Source organism: Myotis lucifugus, unplaced genomic scaffold (genome assembly GCF_000147115.1).
Source record: "Myotis lucifugus unplaced genomic scaffold, Myoluc2.0 scaffold_1001, whole genome shotgun sequence".
Lineage (NCBI taxonomy): Eukaryota > Metazoa > Chordata > Mammalia > Chiroptera > Vespertilionidae > Myotis > Myotis lucifugus.
In genome coordinates, this window is record NW_005872049.1 from 91,523 (window position 1) to 112,826 (window position 21,304).

Below are 21,304 nucleotides of genomic sequence, written 5' to 3' on the forward strand. Positions count from 1 at the left end.
CCGGGGTTACCAGGGCGCTGATGGTGAGTCCCTCTGAGCTCAGCTCCAGAACATGGGAGACTCAGCGCAGACACGCCATTCATTCCCTGGTGCCCACGGAGGCGCATTTCACTTCACAGTTATTGGTGTTCGTTGCATGTCACGTGCCTGTGAAGCTCTGTGGTCTAATTCAACATCCTCTTTCTCCTAGATTTCCAGGCCCTCCACCTGCCAGCAGTGCGCCACCCTCCTATGCCCCTTATCCACCAGCGACACAGTCATCGTACCCGAGTCCGCTGCCCCCGGCATCCGTCTCCCAGCTGGGCCGCCAGCTCGATACCATGCACATCAGCTACGGTAACCGTGCCCCGGCCGCTCCGCATCCGCCGGCGTCAGGAGCACATGAATGAGAAAGGGTTCTCTCTTTTCAAAATGCACGCAGCCTGGGCGCAGCCCAACTCGCATTTCAACATTTTTATATTACTCATCTGTATTGTGAATGGCTGTCATTAATTTCCCCCTGACCATGCTGCCATTTATTTTAAGGTAATTGAAGGACCCTCAGAATACCTTACGTTCAATACACAACAGAAAACAAAAAATACTGGTGTCACAAATAAGCCTTAGGACAGTGGAATTGCTTTAGGAAGCATGAGGGCAGTTTAGCCTGCGTGTGTACGGGGCCCTCACAGGAGAGATGTTTCACGAGCCCTGGGGTCTGCACTGGGTCCCGGGAAAGGGCCCAGGCGCCGCGGGCAGCAGAGCAGCAGAGCAGCAGAGGGGGAGAAAGCAGGCCTGTGCGGAGACTCGCCCGCGGGTGCTCGGGGCGGAGGGCCTGTCTGCCGTGAGAGCAGCACAGCCAGCCCCTTATCTTCGCGAAGAATGTTTCCATTGCTTAGATCAGTGTGTCAGAATTATCATGGAAAACCTCAGAATATTTCTTATCTCTCACTGATTGCAAAATGGGTACGTCTCCAGGGAAGCAGCTCAAGTGCACATACTCCGGGAGAGGGAAGATAATCTGGCTGGACAGCCGTTCCCAATATGATTGGAAGGCGTGTGAGGGCCCATCGCCCTCCCTGCTCTTTCCCACCTGGTTCTGAGTCCACTGGGTCAGGACAAGCACAAGGTGGAAGTAACGGGCTGTGTGGGCGGCCTTAACACCTGTTACGTAACAACTGTACGTCCACACGTCTCCTCTGTCACTGTCTCGGTTTCACACCAGATGCTATTCCTTAACTAATGGCGTGTATCACACAAAATTACTGCAGCTGCGTTAAAACTTAGTCTACTCATTTCTCACTGAAATGGTGGGTGCTGTCTTCCCCTTTAACAGCGTCCCAGTGTGCGATGCCCCAATGACATCGGTGTCGCTCTCTGAATGAAGGGCTCCTCTTGTGGCAGCGAAGGCAGTGGATTTGTAGGGGTGCTGCCTGGCTTCACGTCAGGAAAGTGTCCGCGTGTCCGTGGCGGGTCAGAAGGAAATGCCGTGTTGGGTGACTGGTCTTCTTCCCACAGGTTCCGGCATGGCTCCCCCCGGCCAGGGGCCCCCGGGCTCCCTGTCCGCACCCTCGGGCCAGGGTCCTCTGCCACCTCTGCAGCCGTCCATTTTGCAGCCTGGGTCTCAGGTTCTCCCCCCACCGCCCACCACACTGAACGGCCTGGGTGCACTGCCCATGCCTCCGCCCGGCCCAGCGCCTCCGAATGCCCAGCTGCAGCCCCCGCCTCTTCCAGGACAGACCCTGGGCAGTGGATTCCCCCCGCAGCAGGGTAAGGCGGGCAGGGCCTGGGCAGGGCCTGGGTGATGGGGGGCCACCCTTCCTGGGAAACCAGCTTTGTTCCTGTTCCCGGGCCCCCAGCACCAGTTTGACGGGAGGCAGCTTTTGGAACAGCGTGGCCACTGAAAAGCAGGGGTTCCGGGGTGGTCCCTGCCTGTGCGGAGGCGAGGGGTGCAGCGCCCCTGACCTGCCAGCAGGGCTTTGCCATGGGCCCCACCTCTGATTTGGGTTCTAGCCATTTCTTTGTAAAATTTTTCCAAACAGGCAACTATGGCCCCCAGATGCCGGGCGCACAGCTGGCCTACCCTGGAGGCTTCCCCGGAGGCCCTGCGCAGATGGCGGGCCCGCCCCCGCCCCAGAGGAAGCTGGATCCTGACGCCGTGCCCAGCCCAGTAAGTGCCCTCTCACTCCTCAGTCTCCCTCACGAAGGGCCACTCTGTGCTCATCGTTCCAGACCCCCTCCTTGCACTTATCTTCCATCCCACGGGATGGAGCCGAGTATAGGGGCTGTATAACCACGCAGGGAAAGCTTCCTTCCTGTGTGGGGGTGGGGGGCTGAGGGGTCGTGCGCACTGGGCTCTCCGTGAGAGAAGCAGCCCATGTAGGTTCTTCTTTGATATTCTATGAACTTGCAGTATCTACTGATGTTTTTATTATATTGGCAGTATTTATTATGGTCAATGAGTCATTAGTAGTAAGAGTGTATCCTGTATAAACATGCTATTTAAATAACTAAGGGGCCCTTTTTAATAAGAGAAAGATCCCCATGGAGAGTGAAAGCATATTGTAGTTTGCATATTTTAAAAAAAATTATTTTTGAGCCAAAGAACTTATATACGTATATGCATAACCCATGGACACAGACAATAGTGTGGTGAAGGCCTGGGGATGGTGGTGCGGGTGTGGGATGGAGGGGGCCAATGGGGAAAGAAAAGGGGGACTTATGTAATACTTTCAACAACAAAGATAAATTTTTTAAATTATTGAATATAGACTTAGAGCTATAACAATTCTTTTCCATCCAGAGGAGGATTGTATCAGTCAGCTTTCACTAAGTTACTCTGTGTAACAAATAACCCCCCTCCCCCCAGCTCTGCTCACAACTTCAGGGATTTGCTGTCACCTAAATGGCCTGCAGGCTGCAGCAGCTGCAGTTTGGCCCCTGCCCTAGTTCCAGAATCCAGGGTGAGGGGTCACCCCATTGGGGGGTGTTATTTTACCGCAAAGGGAGAAAAACAAGAGAACTGTGAAGGGTACAGCAGCTCATAGAGCTTCCAGTCCCACGTGTGCCCCAGGACGGCCCTCAGCGTCGGCTGGGAGCTGCTAGCGATCATGCTCAGCTGCACCCAAACCCCCTGAAGCCAGATCCGGGGGTGGGGTCTGTGCTCGCTGGCTCTCCGGCGTTTGGGAAGCAGCTCCCTCAGCGGTTCCTCTCTCGGCTGTAAATGAGGGTGCAGATAGTCCTGGCCAAGATCTTTCCCTGAACCCAGATTCCAACCCTCTTCTAGCTCCTTGGCCACAACACTTGATTCCCTTTCTCACACGCCTCACATTTAGCCCTTTGGCTGCCTCTCTTGGTCCTGGTCCTGTCCTAGTCCCCTGTTGTCCCGCCTCTCCCTCCCCCCTGGCTTACGGGCAGAGTCTCCTGTGGGCCGGGCTGTAGGTGGACATTCCCATGCTGGTGGAATGAGTGAGTGAACATTAGCAACAAAAGCAAGAGCAGTATGTGCTGTGATTCATCCTGACATTAAAATACGAACAGGAAGATCAGTCCAGTGGTATTTGTGCCCTAAAAGCAATAAAACAGCCCTGGCCGGTTTGGCTCAGTGGAAAGAGTGTCGGCCTGTGGATTGAATGGTCCCGGGTTCGATTCTAGTGAAGGGCATATGCCCAGGTTGCGGGCTCGATCCCCAGTGGGGGGCGTGCAGGAGGCAGCCGATGAATGATTCTCTCTCATCATTGATGTTTCTATCTCTCTCCCTCTCCCTTCCTCTCTGAAATCAATGAAAATATATTTATATAAAAAGAAAGCAATAAAACAGCAGTGCCAGGTGTTTATGCTCCTATCACCACAGAAGCATGCTTTTGCCACTAACTCTATCCTCGCTTCTGGAAAGAAAGGGTAGCATCCTGTCCACTGACCGCCTGCTGCACAGCCGCCTGAGCTAGTGCTCCCGCCCACAGCCCCGACGGTGCCCGCGCCCAGCCCGAAGCGAGGCCTGGTTGCCTCCTCAGGACTCCCCTCTCCCTGGGTGTCTGCAGGAGGCTCTCAGACCGCGTTCTGCCCCTGCCCCCAGGTCACACCCCTGCCCTTGGCCGCCCCGAGACACACCTCCGAGCTCCCCGATCCTGTTCACTTATCCCAGAGAACCCCCCTCTCTCCTGGTTCTGTGTCATGACCCTGAGCACGAGTCAGGCGGAGAGTGTGGGAGCGGTTCCCGAAGCGGCAGCTCCACGCGCTGAGGGGGTTTGGCTTTGTCGGGAGTCCCTGCCCCCGAATCGAAGCCCGGGAAGCGCAGGCACACGCAGAACCTCTGTTGACGTTTCTGGTAACGAGTCTCATCTCCAGTGTATGTATGTATGAGCACATACACGCGAGGTCAGTTTAAAAAGCGACCATATATGTTTTAAAATGACTGGAACTGGTGTAGTATTTCTTACTCTCTTCGTAGTGTCCCAGCCAGTATGCAGATGAATTTAGAAATGTCATTACCTTGCATGACACCCTTTCTTTGGAGCCAGTGCTTGTAAATTGCAAATGGCTAATTTAAAAACAAACTTTTTGGAAATAATCTATTTGGAGACTAAGAACCATCTACTAGTATGTTCAATATGTAGATGATCATGATTTCTATTTCACTGTCATATTTGACACTTCATTGGTGAGACCATTACAGTAAATGTTGATAACGTAAAATCTATTCCAGTTCTGAATGGAGCAGATTACTGTGGAGCTATAGGAACTGTGGCTGGAATACGGAATGTGATTAGTGTTTTGATTACCCTGTTTGCTTCCTGTGTCTGCCCGTGCTGGCTTGAGTCTCATCTGTGTTCCACAGTAATTCTGTTTGGAGCATATTCTATATCTTTAATTTAATTAGAATCCCAGTCCTGTGACTTGAAGGGGAGAGACAGGAAGTGCAGACTTGCAGGCAGGCGGAACCGGTGTCTGGTGTCTGGTGTGCCTTCAGACCCCTGGGTCAGCGCCAGCCAGCCTGGAGCGGGCAGGGGGGTGGGTGGGCAGGGCACCATTTCAGAGTCTGAGGGAAGACAGTTTATTATTGTGAGTGATTTCTTTAGGAACATAAACAACGATGTATCTTCCAAAGCCACACACTTCAGTTTGACACTGGCCTCGCTTCTCCAGTTTCCCCCTTTCTCTCCCCTCTTTGTCTGACCCCGGTCTCGTGTATCCCATGAAGAAGGAGGCGGCAGGGAGCAGAGAGAGGAAAAGAATCCTTAGGGTTCCCTCTTGTTTCTCTGGCTCCACACAACAGCCCCTGCTCATTGTTGTCAGCCCAAAGCAAATACAACAGAAAGACGATGTTTGTCCCTCAGTTTTTCATCATGAAATGTTTTCTTAGAGAAATTTCTGATGTTTCCAAATGAAGCGACACAATTTAGGGACTTGTGTTCCCTTCTGACTTGTACCCTGTGGAACCCCACCCAGGACACTGTTTGTCTCACGTCTCAGGGAGCAGGGGGTAGGGGGCCAGAGGGTGCTGAAGGCCAAGGGGGATTTGAGGAGGAACTTCAGGCTTGTTTGGGTTGTATGTTGTAAATCCTTTCGTCTACACTCATTTTTAGCCTTCTAGACTTTTCTTTAATTGCAAAGATTATTTTCTTTAAAAAGTTATTTTCAATTTATTTTCCTACCAGATTTTTAAAAAATGTTTATCTATGTCCCAGTAAACAAATTGAATAAAAATAAAGTTCTCTGGAGGGTTGGGTCAGAGCTCAGAGCATTGAGAATAGAGTTTGGAAGCTGCTGGTCTAACACTGAGAGTCAGCATGGGCGGGGCACACGGCGTGGTGGTCGCTAAGGAGAATTTGCTCAGCAGTGAGCCCGCGTTTGTGGAGCAGCGAGGGGCGAGCATGTGGAGACGACAGGACTGACGTGCTCTTGCCGTCTTCTTGATCAGATCCAGGTGATTGAGAACGACCGCGTCACCAGAGGGGGGCAGGTGTATGCCACCAGCACCAGAGGCCAGGTCCCGCCCCTGGTCACCACGGACTGTGTGGTGCAAGATCAAGGTAGGTACTCGCAACCACAGTTCTGATCGAGGGTTTACAATTTTCACAGCAGCATTATTATTATTTTTTAATATATTTTTATTTATTTCAGAAAGGAAGGGAGAGAGAGAGAAACATCAATGATGAGAGAGAATCATGGATCGGCTGCCTCCTGCACGCCCCAAACGAGGGATTGATCCTGCAACCCAGGCCTGTGCCCTGACTGGGAATCGAACCGACCTCCTGGTTCATAGGTGGACGCTCAACCACTGAGCCAGGCCGGCCGGCTCGCAGCATGATTTTTAAGCTCGTGCACTGCTCCCTTCAATCGCGCCTTCGCTGATAGAACGTTTATACAGGTGGGTCTATGAAGACCCGTCCGCATCTGCAGGGCCTGAGAGGGGACAGGGCTCTGTGGTCTGGCCACGTCGCTCTGTACGTGTGACCCACGTTGGTACTTAAACTCCAGCCTCAGTTTCCCCTGCAACGCTGTGCTCGCCGCAGGGTGCCCCGCGAGAAGGAGGTCACACAGAACAGAGAGCATGGAGCACAGCGTCAGGCAGCCAAGTACAGAGGCGGCTGTCAGCGAGGTCTCGCTCCGGGTGAGGGCGGTGCACCATCGCAGTCGGAGGGCTCTGTACGCTCACGACGGGTGTGTTCGCTCGGGCCCTCCTTTGTCACCTCCCTCACTGCACGGACCTGAGGGCGGCGTGGGCAGAGCGTAGGGCATTGACACTGGAGATGTCAGCAGGCCGCGTTCCCGCCAGCCGCCTTTACAGCAGCTCCGTTAAGATTCTGGGTCTGTGCTCCCTCTGTTCAGCGAGGACGAGGAGCGCTGAGCTGTCACTGCCTGCGTGTCTGCTGTCACTGAGTCCACCCGGCAGCCTGGGCGGGGTTGGTCCTCCCGGGAACAGAGTGTCCTGTTGTTTATGGCAGTGACAGTGCACCCTGATGAGGTCGGACACTCCGATGACGATACGCTGCTTGAATGGGTCACCTACTCAGCCTGGAAGTATAGCGTCCGTGTGTGAACAGCATTGTGTGTCCTCTCAGGGCTGTGGAGCCATCAGGGTCCAGGTGGGGGTCTCCCCTCCTCCAGGTCTATCCTCCGAGCTGTCCTCAGCGCTGTCCAGGCAGCAGCTGGGACAGAGGGGCTTCGTGGGGAGCCTCCCACGCCTCGCACACCTTTACGCCTCGCACACCTGCACGCTTGCACTCCTTGCACACCACACCTCTCACACCTGCACGCGTCGCACACCTGCACACTTTCACTCCTTGCACACCTCGCACACTTGCACTCCTTGCACACCTGTACACGAATCCAGGCTCCTCTCGCCTCTGCACCTCAGCATCACCCACCCTCGGTAACAAATGAGAATTGACAGCTGCCTCCTGGGAACCCCTCGCCTCCTCGGAGGCTTTGCTCGCTGGTACTTTTCACTGAGGCCCCGCGGCGACCGTTTAAAACTACAGGCGCTTCCTTAGCCAGGTGGCACCCCACAGCACTTCTCGCCTTCCGAGGCCACGACTCCTCTGTGGGGTGAATATCGTCTGTGTCCTCCTCGCGGCCACCACGCAGCACATGTCTGAGGGTGGCGTTCTCTTCACCATAGTCTATTACAGACTTTAATCATCATTTAATTTCAAACTTTATTTTAGGAAAGTTATTCTAGAGATTCAAAGTAGTTGTCATGCCATGAAATAAATATAATTGGTTAGGAAACATTGTATATGAAAAATAGATTGAAGTGCTTTAAAACACATTCCTATTGCCAGTAGAATTTTCATTTCTAGATTTGATTTTCAGTTTCAAACTAACATAATGAAATGGAATCCTATTGAGGAAGTGTCACCTGCTGACAGGACCTGGCCCAGATGCTCAGCGCTCCGCAGCGGGGGAGCGGCTGGAAGGCGGGAGGGTGCTGCTCTGTGCTCTGTGCCTTTGCTCTCAGCGCCCTGGGGTCTGCCATCCGTGTGGGAACAGCAGTGAGAACCCTCTGTCTGCTGAGAGGGTGGTGGTGTGCAGCAGCCGCAGTGCCCCTAGAGGCTGGATGGTGGAATTGCACAGTCCTTTTTAGAAACCACACAGGCCATGCCTTGCCCAGAAGTCCCTCCATGTGCTCACGTCCGGGTTTCAGAGCTGACCTTCCCTGTGCCTCTCACTCTTTCAGGCAACGCCAGTCCTCGCTACATCCGCTGCACGACCTACTGCTTCCCGTGCACGGCAGACATGGCCAAGCAGGCCCAGATCCCCTTGGCTGCTGTCATCACCCCCTTCGCCACGGTGCCTTCCAACGAGGTAAGAGTGAGGGAGCAGCAGTGCGGCCACCTGCGCGTCCCCGCGGTCTGCCTGTAGCGTTGTCTTCTTAGGCAGCATCTTGTATTGGAAACGGAAACTGGAACATGTGTAGCGCAAAAACACGTCGCCATTCAACCCGCTGTTCGTTAGGAAAACACAAAGCTGACAAGCTGCGTTGCGGGCATCCTGCATGCCAAGCACGGGTGGCCGGTCGCTTTCTGGCCTGCTGGAACGGTGCACGTGAGCCCCACACCCGCCGTGAGGCCCTTCGTCCCCAGTGCAGGGCCACTCTCTGGGGTTCTGGGGAGGAGATAGCAGAGCCCAAGGCCCTGTCTTCCTGCGCCTGCTCACCAGTCCCTGGGCCAGACGCCCAGCAGTGCTGCCCAGTCCGCGTGATTGGGAAGCAGGAGCACATACATCTGCATGCTTCCCCTCGGAAGGGTGTCCTCAGTGCCTGGGCAAGTGGGGGAAGCACAAAGGGGGCTATTTAAGTTCCGATTCTAGGGCGCTGCTGGTGGGCCTGTGGTCCGCACGTCACCCTCCACGGCCGCCATTCCTCCTGCTGTGCCCCTGGTGGGCACCCACCCGCACACAGAGGCACAGGCCCTGGAGCAGAGCTGGTGGGGGTCTGGGGGGGAGAACAGCCGTACTTCCGGATGGAGCAGTGCTCCCCTAAGCCAGGCTCAACCCAGGTTCCTTTTGCTGCGCTAAAGGCAGGAGCCTCAGATTCTCTTCCCAATTTAAAGCTCCGCTTGGCCGTAATGGTCCTTGGAGGCCGGCTGGGCTAATGTGCACCTGAGCAGGGGGCGGGGCATCTGCGAGAGAGAAGATTCGTACCTGTCTCCGGGGCAGGCCAGCTGGTGGGGGGTATGTGGCATGGGGCAGGGAGGAGGGGCCTGCTTAAGTCACTTCAGGGAAGAAAGAGAAGCGAGACGGGCGTGTGGACATGGCTTTCCTCTCCTTTCGCTCTCCTGTGAGTGGGAGCGCTGCCCTCTCTCCTTTCGGGGAGTCGAGGGAATGGGCCTGCGCAGGGCAGGGAGGAGGCACGGGGCTGTTCCTAGAAGCCAGCCTTCCATGCAGAAGGACACTCAGGACCGATGGCCCCAGAACCGTATGCAACGCTCCTCAGCTCCCTAAACCACGGCGCTGGGCGGGAAACTGGCCGAGCTATGACGGCGAGAGCTGCTCCGAGGTCCCCCGAGCACGCTCAGCTGGACTGGTGACCACATACTGCTCCTCGGTCCACAGTCCATCTATTGTGACGTGTTCCAAAGCAGACGGCAGATGTCAGCGCACTCCCTCTGAGTACCTCAGCAGGCACACCACAGCCAGAGTTAATATTTGCTTACAGATCCCTTTTCCTTCTGAGGTGCGATTCACTCACCGTGAAGGCACGTATCTTAAGTAAACGTTTCACTGACCCTTGGCAGACGCACACACTGTGTAAGCCACGCCCCTGTTATGTGCAGTGGCACTGGCACCCGCTTGCTCCCCCAGCAGCCTCCCCTCCCACAGCCCCCCTGGGGCCATTGTTCTGATTTGTCCTCAGGTCCGTTTTCCTAGTTTAGGCCCCACTCAGAGGCCGCACCCTGCGCTGCGTCAGTCCCTCACTTAGCAGCTGAGGGGGGACACGGTGGCGTGCAGGGGTGGCCGTCCCTTCCTCACGGCTGCCGAGTGATCACCGTGGCTGCCTGGCTTATCCGCTCACGGTGGACACCTGGACTGTGAATGCAGCCTCTGTCCCTGTTCTCGTGCAAGTTGTCCTGTGGACACACCCCTTCTCTCCAGTTGGTGCCTGCGAGTAGACTGCTGGCTCCTGGTACATGATTGTTCACTTCCAGCATTTTCCAGAGTGGCCACACCATTCACAGTTCGAATAGCATTTAAATTTGTGTTTCTCTGCAGTAAGTGACTTGCTTATTTTTATGTCTAGTGAAACGTTAGGCCTTCATTCCTTGTCTGACTAATATTGCCATCGTTACTGCAATTTAGAAAAAGATACCCTTTAAGATTTCCTGATTTGGCATCGATCAAAAGGATTTACTTAGTACATCACACTTTTCTTTTTAAAGTTTGGTTCTTGTTTAACGGAACCTTTTAAAGCTTGTCATTGTGTTAGCAGCGGCCTATACAAATACACCTCACCCGGCAGTTATGATCCGAGAACGCCCTGCGAGCCTTGGCTTGGAGATGGGTGCTGCTGCTGAGCACATACCTGTGTCTCCATGGTTTAATATTTCATTTTCCTGAAATGGTACTTTGTTGGTATGTGTTTTAAGTGAAACCTATGCCCACGTTCAATATAATTAACTATGAAATACTCCACGTAACCACCTGGCTAGCTGATAAGCTCCTTTGTTCCGTACCCGTGGTTGTATTTCTGATGCTGTATTGTAAGAACTGAGGTAGAAATGGTGTAGATTTCCAGCGCAGAGGAGTGAAGATTAGACTTCATTTAATTTCGCATTTTCTTTAAGATGGGAAATCGTCGCCTTTTGGACAATTGCATGCCTCTAACTGTACATGGAATTGAGTCATGTCACCTAGAAACCGGATGGCAGGGCTTCACTCCACTGTGACTGGGTGGGGGTGTCTGTGTGTGTGTTTAGATCACAGACGGACCACACAGTCAGAGCCGTTTCCGTTCACGTGGAATCAGGTCAGTGCAGAGGCCCTTCACCAAGACTGTCCGTCCCTGGTTTATGTCCCTCCCGCGCTCTCTGCAAGGCCCAGCCTGGGCGTTGGAGAGCCTCCTGCCCGGGACCTGGGAAATGGACAGGCAGTCGCTTCCCAGCGTGAGAAGGCTCTGCTGAGGTGCCCTCGGCTGGGGTTCAGGCGCAGGCCAGCTCCTCATCACAACTTAATAAAGACATTGTCCTGTTAGGATGTTTAAAGTCTTTACCCTCAGTGGTTGTGCCTGTCCCGATAGAGTCAGTAGATATGAGGACGATGCCATTGGGAAGAAAGGAAGGATGTCAAAGACCTGGCGGACGGACGGGGTTGACAAGAGGCAAAGGCTGTCCGAGAATAAACCCAGCCCTGTCATCACACCGGCGTGGGGCTCCCTGCCCGTCACCTGTGGTGGGGCTTGCTCCTGCCCCACTCCTGGCCAGGCCTGCTGGACGGGCCAGCCTGGCTCTGCAGAGCTCACGCCGTGGGTAACACTCGCAGGAACGAAACTGCCGCCTCTCGGGTTGGTCTGTGTCCTTCATCCTCTTGGGGAGCCGGCAGCTGGTGCAGTTGTGTTAGCGGTTTTATGGAGGCAGCGACTCCACGGCTGGCGAGTCGTGGTGCTGCTGGCACTCAAAGTCCAGCCCAAGCCCCTGACACGTCGGCTTGAATGAGCTGGTTGGGCTTTTATCTGGATAAATACGTGGCTGGTGGTCCTTCTGCTGGTGGTGGGTCCAACAGTGGCCTCGTGCTCCTGCAGGCTTGCGCGCTGTCTCTCGGTGTCCCTCCTACACCTCCTGGAAGTCCTGGACTCCAGGCCACTGCGCAGTCCTGGAGGGCAAAGAGCATCAGAACCTGGCGGTGGCTGGGCACGCAGCAGGCTGGGCAGCCAGAGGGCTGGGCAACCAGAGGGCTGGGCACGCAGTAGGTGGAGGTCCGGTGGAGTAAATGCACTCATCAGGCCCAGATAGACATTTAAGCGGCGAAGAGGAGCCAAACTGCAGGACGCTGGCTGATCCCACGGGGTTCAGGCCTCTTAACTAGTATTCCCAGCACGGGAATCTTCATTGTCCACCTGCTCAGCGGTGGTCTGTTGGAGGGCATGTCGCTGGTGAAGTAACCATCTTTATGGTTTTGGCTGTCTTGTTTCACACTTTACGTGACCACAGACACCACTGTTCACCTCTCCGTGGGCAGAGAAAAATCACCCGAGAGGTCACAGGTGCCTTCCACCACAGGGGAATGAGAGGCCACACTCGTCATGAAGAGCGGAGCAGCACAACCAGAAGGAAGACATTTCAGAAACCAGTGAACTGACCACTTTCTCCAAAGCACAGGAGTAACAAGGGGACAGGGGACTGGAGCCAGGAGGCGACTCCAGTTAGGTCCTCACTGTGCCTGCGCCGTGGCCTCGGGCCGCATTGCCAGGGAGAACTCTGGCTCCGATGGCCTATCACCTAGGAGTCATACCGGCCTGCTGCCTACCCCCCGTCTTCACTCTTTCTTGGGCAAACAGCATGGAGACCACGTACTCGTCACACACCCTTTATGTTATTATTGCGCAACCCGACCAAAGTCGTTCCCTCTACGCTCTACTTTAGTATAAGGAATCCTGAGTGGCCCGGCCGGCGGGGCTCAGTGGTTGAGCATTGACCTATGAACCAGGAGGTCACAGTTTGATTCCCAGTCAGGGCACATGCCCAGGTTGTGGGCTCGATCCCCAGTGTGGGGCGCGCAGGAGGCAGCCGATCCATGATTCCCTCTCATCATTGATGTTTTTCTCTCTCCCTCTCTCTTCCTCTCCCTCTCTCTGTGAGGTCAATAAAAATATATTTTTTAAAAAGAGCCCCCGAGTGTATTATCCACGCACAGAGCACATGCAGGTGGCGAGCCTGTGCGTGTGCACAGGCAGCTCAGGCTTCGCTTTCTGACACGTGGGCTCTGAAGTGAGCCGATTGGGCAGGTGCTCTGTCCTGTGAAGAGCTTAAAGGAGCCGTGACGCTCAGTATTGTTGAGGTGCAGCCTCAGAAGCCCCAGGCTGCTTTCCATACACAGTGTCCGCTTCCACCGAGGCTGTGCAGGCGTCACCATAAGCTGGGAGAGAGAGTGCTGGCCTCGCATAGAAGCAGGGCCTGAACATCGCACTGGACAGACAGCAACGTGTGCAGTTCCTGTAGAGACGGCTGTACCCCTGAAGGGCCCCGTTTGTGCAGCTGGGAAAAGCCCCGGGGAAGGCAGGCGCCCAGGGCAGAATGGCGCCCCTTTTCCGACGGGGTTAACTGCAGGGGTGCAGGGACAGTCCCGTCTGTCAGGGCAAAGGTCATTAGAACCCAATTTTAAGTGAGTTTATTTATTTATATATATATTTTTTATTGGTTTTAGAGAGGACTGGAGAGGGAGAGAGAAACATCAATGATGAGAGAGAATCATGGATTGGCTGCCTCTTGCACACCTCCTACTGGAGGTCGAGCCTGCAACCCCGGCATGTGCCCTGACTGGGAATCGAACCTGGGACCCTTCAGTCCACAGGCTGACGCTCTATTCACTGAGCCACACCCGCTAGGGCTTCAGTTACACGTTAGAAGCTAAATGCACCAAGCTTACACAGAGTTATTCTTGTAAATCTTTATTTTTTGTTAAATGAGAATAACTTCGGGAGAAACAAGAATAAAAAAGGAAGCCCTCTGCCTCAGTTTAACTTTAGCGACCACAGGGGGTGTGCGGCGCCGCAGGGCCTGGTGGGTGTGCGGCCTCCCTGGGCAGATGCCGCAGCAGCGAGGGCCGCGGGGAGGCGACCCTTCACAGCCTCTTGCTGTCGTGCCATCAGCTGTACGGCCTGCGTCTTCTCATGCTTTCACATTCTAGACAGGACTATGTCTTATTAGCAGCGACTTCTTAGGGTTATGTCATGTTCTACCGGAAGACAGGGTGGTGTTTCTTATAATTAACAGAAAGTTAGATCCTGGGAAATACACTTTTTATACCCTGCTTCATGATTGCTGACTTTAGTCACATTTGGTGGATATTTAAGTAGCACAAGGGCTTCAAGTGCATGTAGCTGACGTGTCCCCGTAGTGATCAAGTCTGAGGTAGTGAAGTAATGCCTTAGAGATTGAAGTTTTCCTAGGCATCAGGTTCTCACTGAGTAAAAGCTAAAGAGGTTGTCAGCCCTACTTGTAAGAAGGAAGGAAGAAAGAGAAGGGGGAGGGGAGGAGGGGGGAGGGGGGAGGGGAGAGAAGGAAGGCCTGGGCAGCCTTAGCTTGCAGTGGTGCCACAGTGCGGGTGAGGCAGTGCGGGTGTGGCAGCGCGGGTGCGGGCAGCGTGGGTGCAGCAGGTGTGCCTGATGCGGCAGAGTGAAGGATGGTTTGTCCGGGTTCTGCTGGGTCGGGGGGGGGGGGCAGGCAGCGGGGCAGGATCTGATGAGGTGGGGCCTTGCAGAGGGTGCTGCCTTCCAGCAGTGCCCCCTCGGCAACATCACCTCACGTTCTGAGACTCATTTCTCTCGTAAATAAAATTATAACATCACTTAACTTCACTAAATTAAAAAATTGTTAAAAAATAAAATAAGCTGGTATAGAAATGATACTCTTACCATCATCTTAATCATTATTACATGTATTAGCTATACAGTATTAAATTCCTCCATGAAACTTTCTTAACCAGCAATCATTGCTTTTGGGTGTCCACTATGTACAGGGGAAGTATGACAACCACAGTCATTCACATTTACCTGCAGTGTGTACGTTTAGTGGGACGCTAACTGCTCTCGGCGATGCCGGCAGCTGCCTAACTCACGTAAGGAGGCAGCGGAAACTGGTGCGCATGCCACAATTTACATCATATGTTAGCGGAAAGAGTTCGCCACTCATTCACATTTTTAAAAAAACAGGCATGGTATCTGTGTTTCCAAACTATCACTAGTTTCTGTTTTTGTTATTCAACTGATAAGCACCCACCTCTATATAAACACTAGTGGCCTGGTGCACGGATTCGTGCACATTGAAAGGAAATTAATCAGAAGAAAGATTCGTGCGGTAATTACGTTACTGCAAAAAATTACATGTCAAAATAGTATATATAATATTTATAATAATAAAAGCGTAATATGCTAATTAGACTGGACAGTTGAATGACCTTCCAGACGACCTTTCAGATGAAGCCACGGCTGCGAGGGCAGAGGCAGCCACCGGGGCTGTGAGGGCCAAGCTCCTTGCACGAATTTTGTGCATCGGGCCTCTAGTGTATAAAATTAAAACACACATGCGATCGGTGCCAGTGAGCACTTTATATGTATCACACATGCGTGAGTCAACGGTTATTTTAAAATTGCCAGTGTGCGCCATATCTACCGGTCGGTCGGTTGGGTGGTCGATGAATAAATTGCAATGTGGTTCATGTTGAATGTCAACAAAAGCAACCAAATTCATGATCGACAATGACAGATCGAAACACACGTGTGTGATTGGCACCAGTGAGAGCTTTACATGTATTGTACATGCGCAAGTCAACATTTATTTTTAAATTGCCAGTGTGTGTCATATGTTGGTTGGTCAGACAGGCGGACGATCAGTCACTTAGCCATTTATATATATAAACTAGAGGTCCGGTGCATGAAATTTGTGTACTGGGGCGCGCGCGTGGGTGGGGGGCGTACCTCAGCCTGGCCTGCGCCCTCTAACAGTCCAGGAGCCCTCGGGGGATGTCCAATTACCGCGGAGGCGGGAGAGGCTCCCACCACCACCGCTGCGCTCGCCAGCCATGAGCCCAGCTCAGGGCTTCTGGCTGGGTAGTTCTCCCCCTGTGGGAGCACACTGACCACCAGGGGACAGCTCCCTGCATTGAGCGTCTGCCCCCTGGTGGTCAGTGTGCATCATAGCAACTGGTCATTCCGCTGTTCGGTTGATTTGCATATTAGCCTTTTATTATATAGGACTAGAGGCCCGGTGCAAAAAATTTGTGCACTCGGGGGGGGGAGGGGGGTCCCTCAGCCCGGCTTTGTGCCCTCTCGCAGTCTGGGACCCCTTGGGAGATAACGAAACTGCTGGCTTAGGGCCTGCTCCCGGTGGCAGAGGGGCAGGCCCAATTCCTTAGGTGCAGCCCCTGGTCGGGCTCAGAGCAGGGCTGATTGGGGAGTTTGGGCGCCGCCCCCTGTCATGCACAGAGCAGGGTGGATCGGGAGGTTGTGATGCCACCCCTAGTCATGCTCAGGGTAGAGCCGATTGGGGGGTTGGGGCACCACCCTCTGTCACACTCAAGGCAGGGTCGATGGGGAGGTTGCGGCGCCACCGCGTCACGTACATAGTAGGGCCCATCAGGGGGTTGGGGCGCTGCCCCCTGTCACTCACAGAGCAGGGCCCATCAGGGGGGTTGGGGCTCCGTACCCTGTTACGCACAGAGAAGGGTCGATCAGGGGGTTGGGGAGCTCCCCCCTGTCACGCACAGAGCAGGGCCGATCAGGGGGTTGAGAGCTCCCCCTGTCATGCACAGAGTAGGGCCGAAAGGGGAGTTGGGGCACCGCCCCCTGTCACACACAGAGCAGGGCGGATCAGGGGGTTGGGGCACTGCCCTCTATCTCCCACAGAGCAGGGTCGATCAGGGGGTTGGGGTGCCGTCACTGTCACACTCAGGGCAGGGCCGATGGGAAGGTTATGGCTCTACCCCGTCACACACAGAGCAGGGCCGATCAGGGGGTTAGGGCGCTGCACCCTGTCACACACAGAGCCGCAGGGCAATCAGGGGGTTGGGGAGCTTCCCCTATCAGGCACAGAGCAGGGCTGATCAGGGGGTTGGGGCGCCTTCCCCTTTCACGAACAGAGCAGGGCGGATAGGGAGGTTGTGGCCCCGCCCCCTGTCACACACAGAGCCGCAGGGCGATCAGGGGGTTTGGTCGCTGCCCCCTGTCACGCTGATCCCAGTGCCGGGAGGCATATTACCCTTTTACTATATAGGATAGTACCCTGGTGCATGGGTGGGGGCCAGCTGGTTTGCCCTGAAGGGTGTCCTGAATCAGGGTGGGGGTCCCGCTTGGGTGCCTGGCCAGCCTGGATGAGGGGATGATGGCTGTTTGCAGCTGGTCACACACCCTTCAGGGTGGGGGTCCCCACTGGGGTGCCTGGCCAGTCTGGGTCAGGGGCTGAGGGCTGTTTTCAGGCTGGTGGGTGACTGAAGCTCCCAACCTCTCCTTTTTTTCTTTTCTTTTTTTTTTTATTCTGGGCCAGCTTTAGCTCTGAGGCTTGGCTCCAGCTCTGAGGCCTCGGCTGCTGAAAGCAGGTATCTGGTTTGTTCGGGTTCTATAATCGAAATACTGTTTCAACTCCAGCTCTGAGATCCCGGCTGGCTGAAAGCAGGTTTCTGGGGTTTTGTTTAGCTTCTATATTTGTTACAGTGTTTCAAACTGCAAGCTCAGAGGCCAGCAGCAGCAGACAGGGAACGTTGGAGTCCTCCATCACTGAAGCAAGCAAGCCTCCTGTTAGCTTCAAGCTGCCTGGCTGGCAGCCGCCATCTTGGCTGGCAGTTAATTTGCATATCACCCTGATTAGCCAATGGAAGGGTAGTGGAGGTACGGTTAATTACCATGTTTCTCTTTTATTAGATAGGATTGTACAGCTTTTGTGGTTTCATTCAGTCTTCATGGGCATTGGTGTCCTGTCCTTTTAGCCTAGTTGATTTCTATTCAACCTCTAGATTTCAGTCCAAGGTCCTGTCCTAGGAGAGTTTGCCATGCACCTCACAGTGCACCCCTCAGCTCCGGACACCCCACCACAGTTGGTAGTTTTGTGTTTGTGCATTTGGATGTGTCTTTCTCCCACTGGATCCTCTGAGGGTAGGACACCTATTGCTTCCCAGACCTTCAGCAGCTCCTGGGCCATTTCTGCGCTAGATAAACATTTGACCCTTTCATAGCACAATATCGTTTGTGTGTGGAAATAAACGAGGATTTTGGGGACAAGTAATGTGATGAGATTCTCACCATAGGGATCTATGGGCAAACATCTATTGAGCATCGACTTTGTACAAATGCTCTTTGATCTGAATGAGTTACACAGTCAGCAAGGAACTGGCCACCCGGAGCCAAGCTGAGCAGGACCTGCATTTCTGAGTCATCTCCATCCAGGCATCTACCATTTAGTTCAATTTCCAGGTTGTAGATCAAAGAAAATATTTTATTTCCTACACACATGCTCTTATGGAAAATAGCCTTTGGGGGCCTAACTGTTGCTTAAAGAATTTCCTGGACAGTAAGGTTCTGCATATGTTTGTTCCTTTCAATATCATCACACTACAAATGTGGAGATGCATACATGTTGTAAGAGAGAAAGGGGGAGAGGATATGTAAACATATGTATAAAACAAGATTAAAATCTTGGAAATGTTCATTATTTTTGAAAAATCAGGTCGTCATTGGCTTTCTTGAACAGGATTTCTGCAAAATGCAGGTAAAACGGAAGAGCCGTCGTTATGAAATCTAGTGTGTGCAGCTCACGGGCCTCGTCCACACGAAGGTCACGTCCCTTACCCTGAGTGGAGCTGTCGTTGGCAGGTTGGAGTGTATCGGATGGAACATGGGAACAAGATTTAAGTTTCCACCCTCTGTTGTCTTATATGCTTTAAAAAGTTTTGAAAAACTCTATTTACTTCAAACATATAATCTTGTCAACATTTCTCCTTTCTTAAGGAAAAAGGATAAAAAATGTGTATTAGCTCATACATATCAACGTTTATTATTTTTTGATAGATTAAGAAGTCATCTTCCCTTCTAGCTCACTACTGATATATAGTAACAAATAAATGTAGTCATTTCCCCAGATGCTGTTGCATTGGGCACACTTCTTTTTTTTTTTAATTAAATTTTTTTCTTCAACTTTTTTTGACTCTGTGTTTGAGTCTTTCCTCCAAATGGTGTTTGGCTATTTGCTCAAAGCAAATTCATTCACAGAAGGCGATTTGCTGTCACTTGGAGAGGCCCCCCAGGGACAGGGACCAGCCAATGGCTCGGAGACAGGGGGGCCTGCAGGCTCAGCTGCCGGCTCCCACCCCAGACCAGCTCAGGAAAAGCTGCAGATGTTTTGCATAAATGTGGCGCTTCCCAAGCTGTTGGCTCTAAAAGGAAATGGTAGTGGGATTTTCCTGTGATACTTTTTATAGAATCAGTTTTATAATTGTTTACTCACACCTGGATTTAGGAATGTTTGAAACCGTCTTACACACCGTAACCTGGGCAATAGCCCAGTGCTACTTGGTGTGAGCGTTTGTTTCTAAGCTGTGTCCGCTTTTATAAGGGACTGCCATGCAGTAAGCACCTCACTCAGGAGAGACCGGCAGAGACCTGGCGGGTCAGGGCCACCGGCCACCGCTCGCTGCCCTGCCTGGGTAGGCTCTCTGCGGAGCGCGGCCTCCCTGCTCTCTCCTCAGCTCATGGGCCAGTCTCCCAGCCTCCTCCCTGCCCACTCCTTCCTGCCTCACCTGCTCGCACTGATTGGAACCGCCCGGCTCTGCCCTGGGAAGTATGACTTCTAGAAACGCCGTCTCTTCCTTAACAGAAGCCTCTGTTGGCGAGGGCTGGCTCCAGCAGGAAGCCATGTTGACAGGAAAGGATGGAAACATGCTCTCAAGTGCCGCGAACACTCCAAGTAGCAGGAGGTTAATTTTCTGGACATAAGAAAACGCACAGCTTTAGAGTAGCAAGGGCCAGCTGAGAACATCCCTGAAAAGCATAAATACAGCCCGAGAATGAACATGGCACATTGAGTGTTCCATTGTCAGGCCGTTTCTTTTTAGAAGGCGGATGACAGGATTGTAAAAAAGGCATTTGGAAAATATTCTTTCATGCCGGGCTTGTCATTGCAAAAACTCGAACAAAACCGCAGGCCTGTGACCGCTGTGCAGGGCCTCCCGTGGCCGCCCGTGGCTGTCCGGGCCTCCCGTGGCCGTCCGTGGCTGTCCGTGGGGGCGGGCAGGGGTCACACGCGGTGAAGCTGAAAGTGGACACTCGCACCTGCCCTGCCCTCCCCCGTGGAAACGTCCGCAGTCAGTGAGGCCCATGAGGTCCCTGCCGACTCTCCCTCTCGTTTCGGGCATCACCCCGGGCGCCCCTCTGCTCCTCTGCCCCAGACCTGAGAGTCTGAGCGTCTGAGGTGTCGCGGGTGGTAGCTCATCCCAGGCTCGGGCTCTGTTCCTGTGCTCTGCTCTCTGCTCCCACTCGCCTCCAGCCCTGGGGACCGGGCCCTGGCTGGCTCCCCTGGGGCAGGTGCGAGGGGCAGCCGCCCTCCAGCCCAGAGCACCGCATGCAGAGCCGCAGCCGACGCCAGCCCGCGCTGTCACCCGCATCCAGCTGGGGACCATGTCACATTGGCAGGTCTTCTTGCTGCAAGTCTGATCGGATTTGGGAGCCACCGTGGCCAGAAGCCTCTCCCGTCACCTGCAGGGTCTGGTTGAGCTGCTCTGCCAGCCTCAGCCAGTGGACTCTTGATACGGGGACGGCCAGGGCGGTGGCTCTCCTGGAGACGGCGGGGGCCGGAGGGGAGAGAAGAGGGAAGGGAAGAGAAGTGTACGTTAAAAATGCAGAACACGGATCTTTTCAAAATCAGTGAACAAGGGTGAGGTCACCTGCCGTGATTTGGGGCTGCCCTCCCGACAGGCCGCGGTTTCCATACATAAACTATTGTCAACGCTTTTTTCAAGACAAGTCCAGCTCCTTAATCGTGTGATGGTAATAGCTGACGTAAGTTCAGTTACATGCTGTTAGACCTACATAAAGTGAATATGGCATCGTTAACTTGAGTATTTTATTACTGGGGAAATTGTACAGTTTTCATTTTTAGCTGTACAGCGCCACCTAGTGGATCTGTGTTCATCAGCTTTTAATATTTACCTGCCTTTGCTGCTCATCACTTCTCTAAAACACAGACTCTGCAAGATTTCTGTGGCAAGACTTTTCTTAGTTACATAGCTGCCCAGACAAAAACACAGAGGTTACACACCTCCCTGCGGGATCCCGGCAGGGTGTGCGCATCGCTCTGCGCACAGTGCTCGCTCTGAAACCCGTTGGTGAGCATTGCCTTCTGAGCTAGAGAGAACTCTTACTCGTGATGGTTTCCCCGCTGTCCTCTCTACACCGAGCTATGCTGCTGATTGCATCATTGCCTGCTGCTGTGTTTAATGTCCTGGGCCATAGGCCCAGTACCGACTGCACAAATGTTAGGTTGCCTGGGAGAATGGCAGGGAGACTTAGGAAACTGATACTATCAATAACAATAAAAGCGCAACGTGCTAATCAGACCGGACAGCCGAACAACCTTCCAGACGCAGGGGGCTGCGAGGGCCGAGCCCCTTGCACAAATTTCGT

At 53.5% G+C, this 21,304-nt stretch overlaps 1 protein-coding gene across 1 annotated transcript in view; it reads left to right on the forward strand.

Moving 5' to 3' along the window:
- SEC24D (SEC24 homolog D, COPII coat complex component) overlaps window positions 1-21,304 on the forward strand; it is a gene marked incomplete at its 3' end in the record, with an annotated part of 53,477 nt that overhangs the window by 11,835 nt on the left and 20,338 nt on the right. The window contains exons 3-7 of the mRNA XM_023747825.1: window positions 120-336; window positions 1,498-1,749; window positions 2,022-2,149; window positions 5,900-6,011; window positions 8,162-8,289. Coding sequence (XP_023603593.1) covers window positions 120-336; window positions 1,498-1,749; window positions 2,022-2,149; window positions 5,900-6,011; window positions 8,162-8,289 — 837 coding nt within the window. The remainder of the gene's footprint in view (window positions 1-119; window positions 337-1,497; window positions 1,750-2,021; window positions 2,150-5,899; window positions 6,012-8,161; window positions 8,290-21,304) is intronic.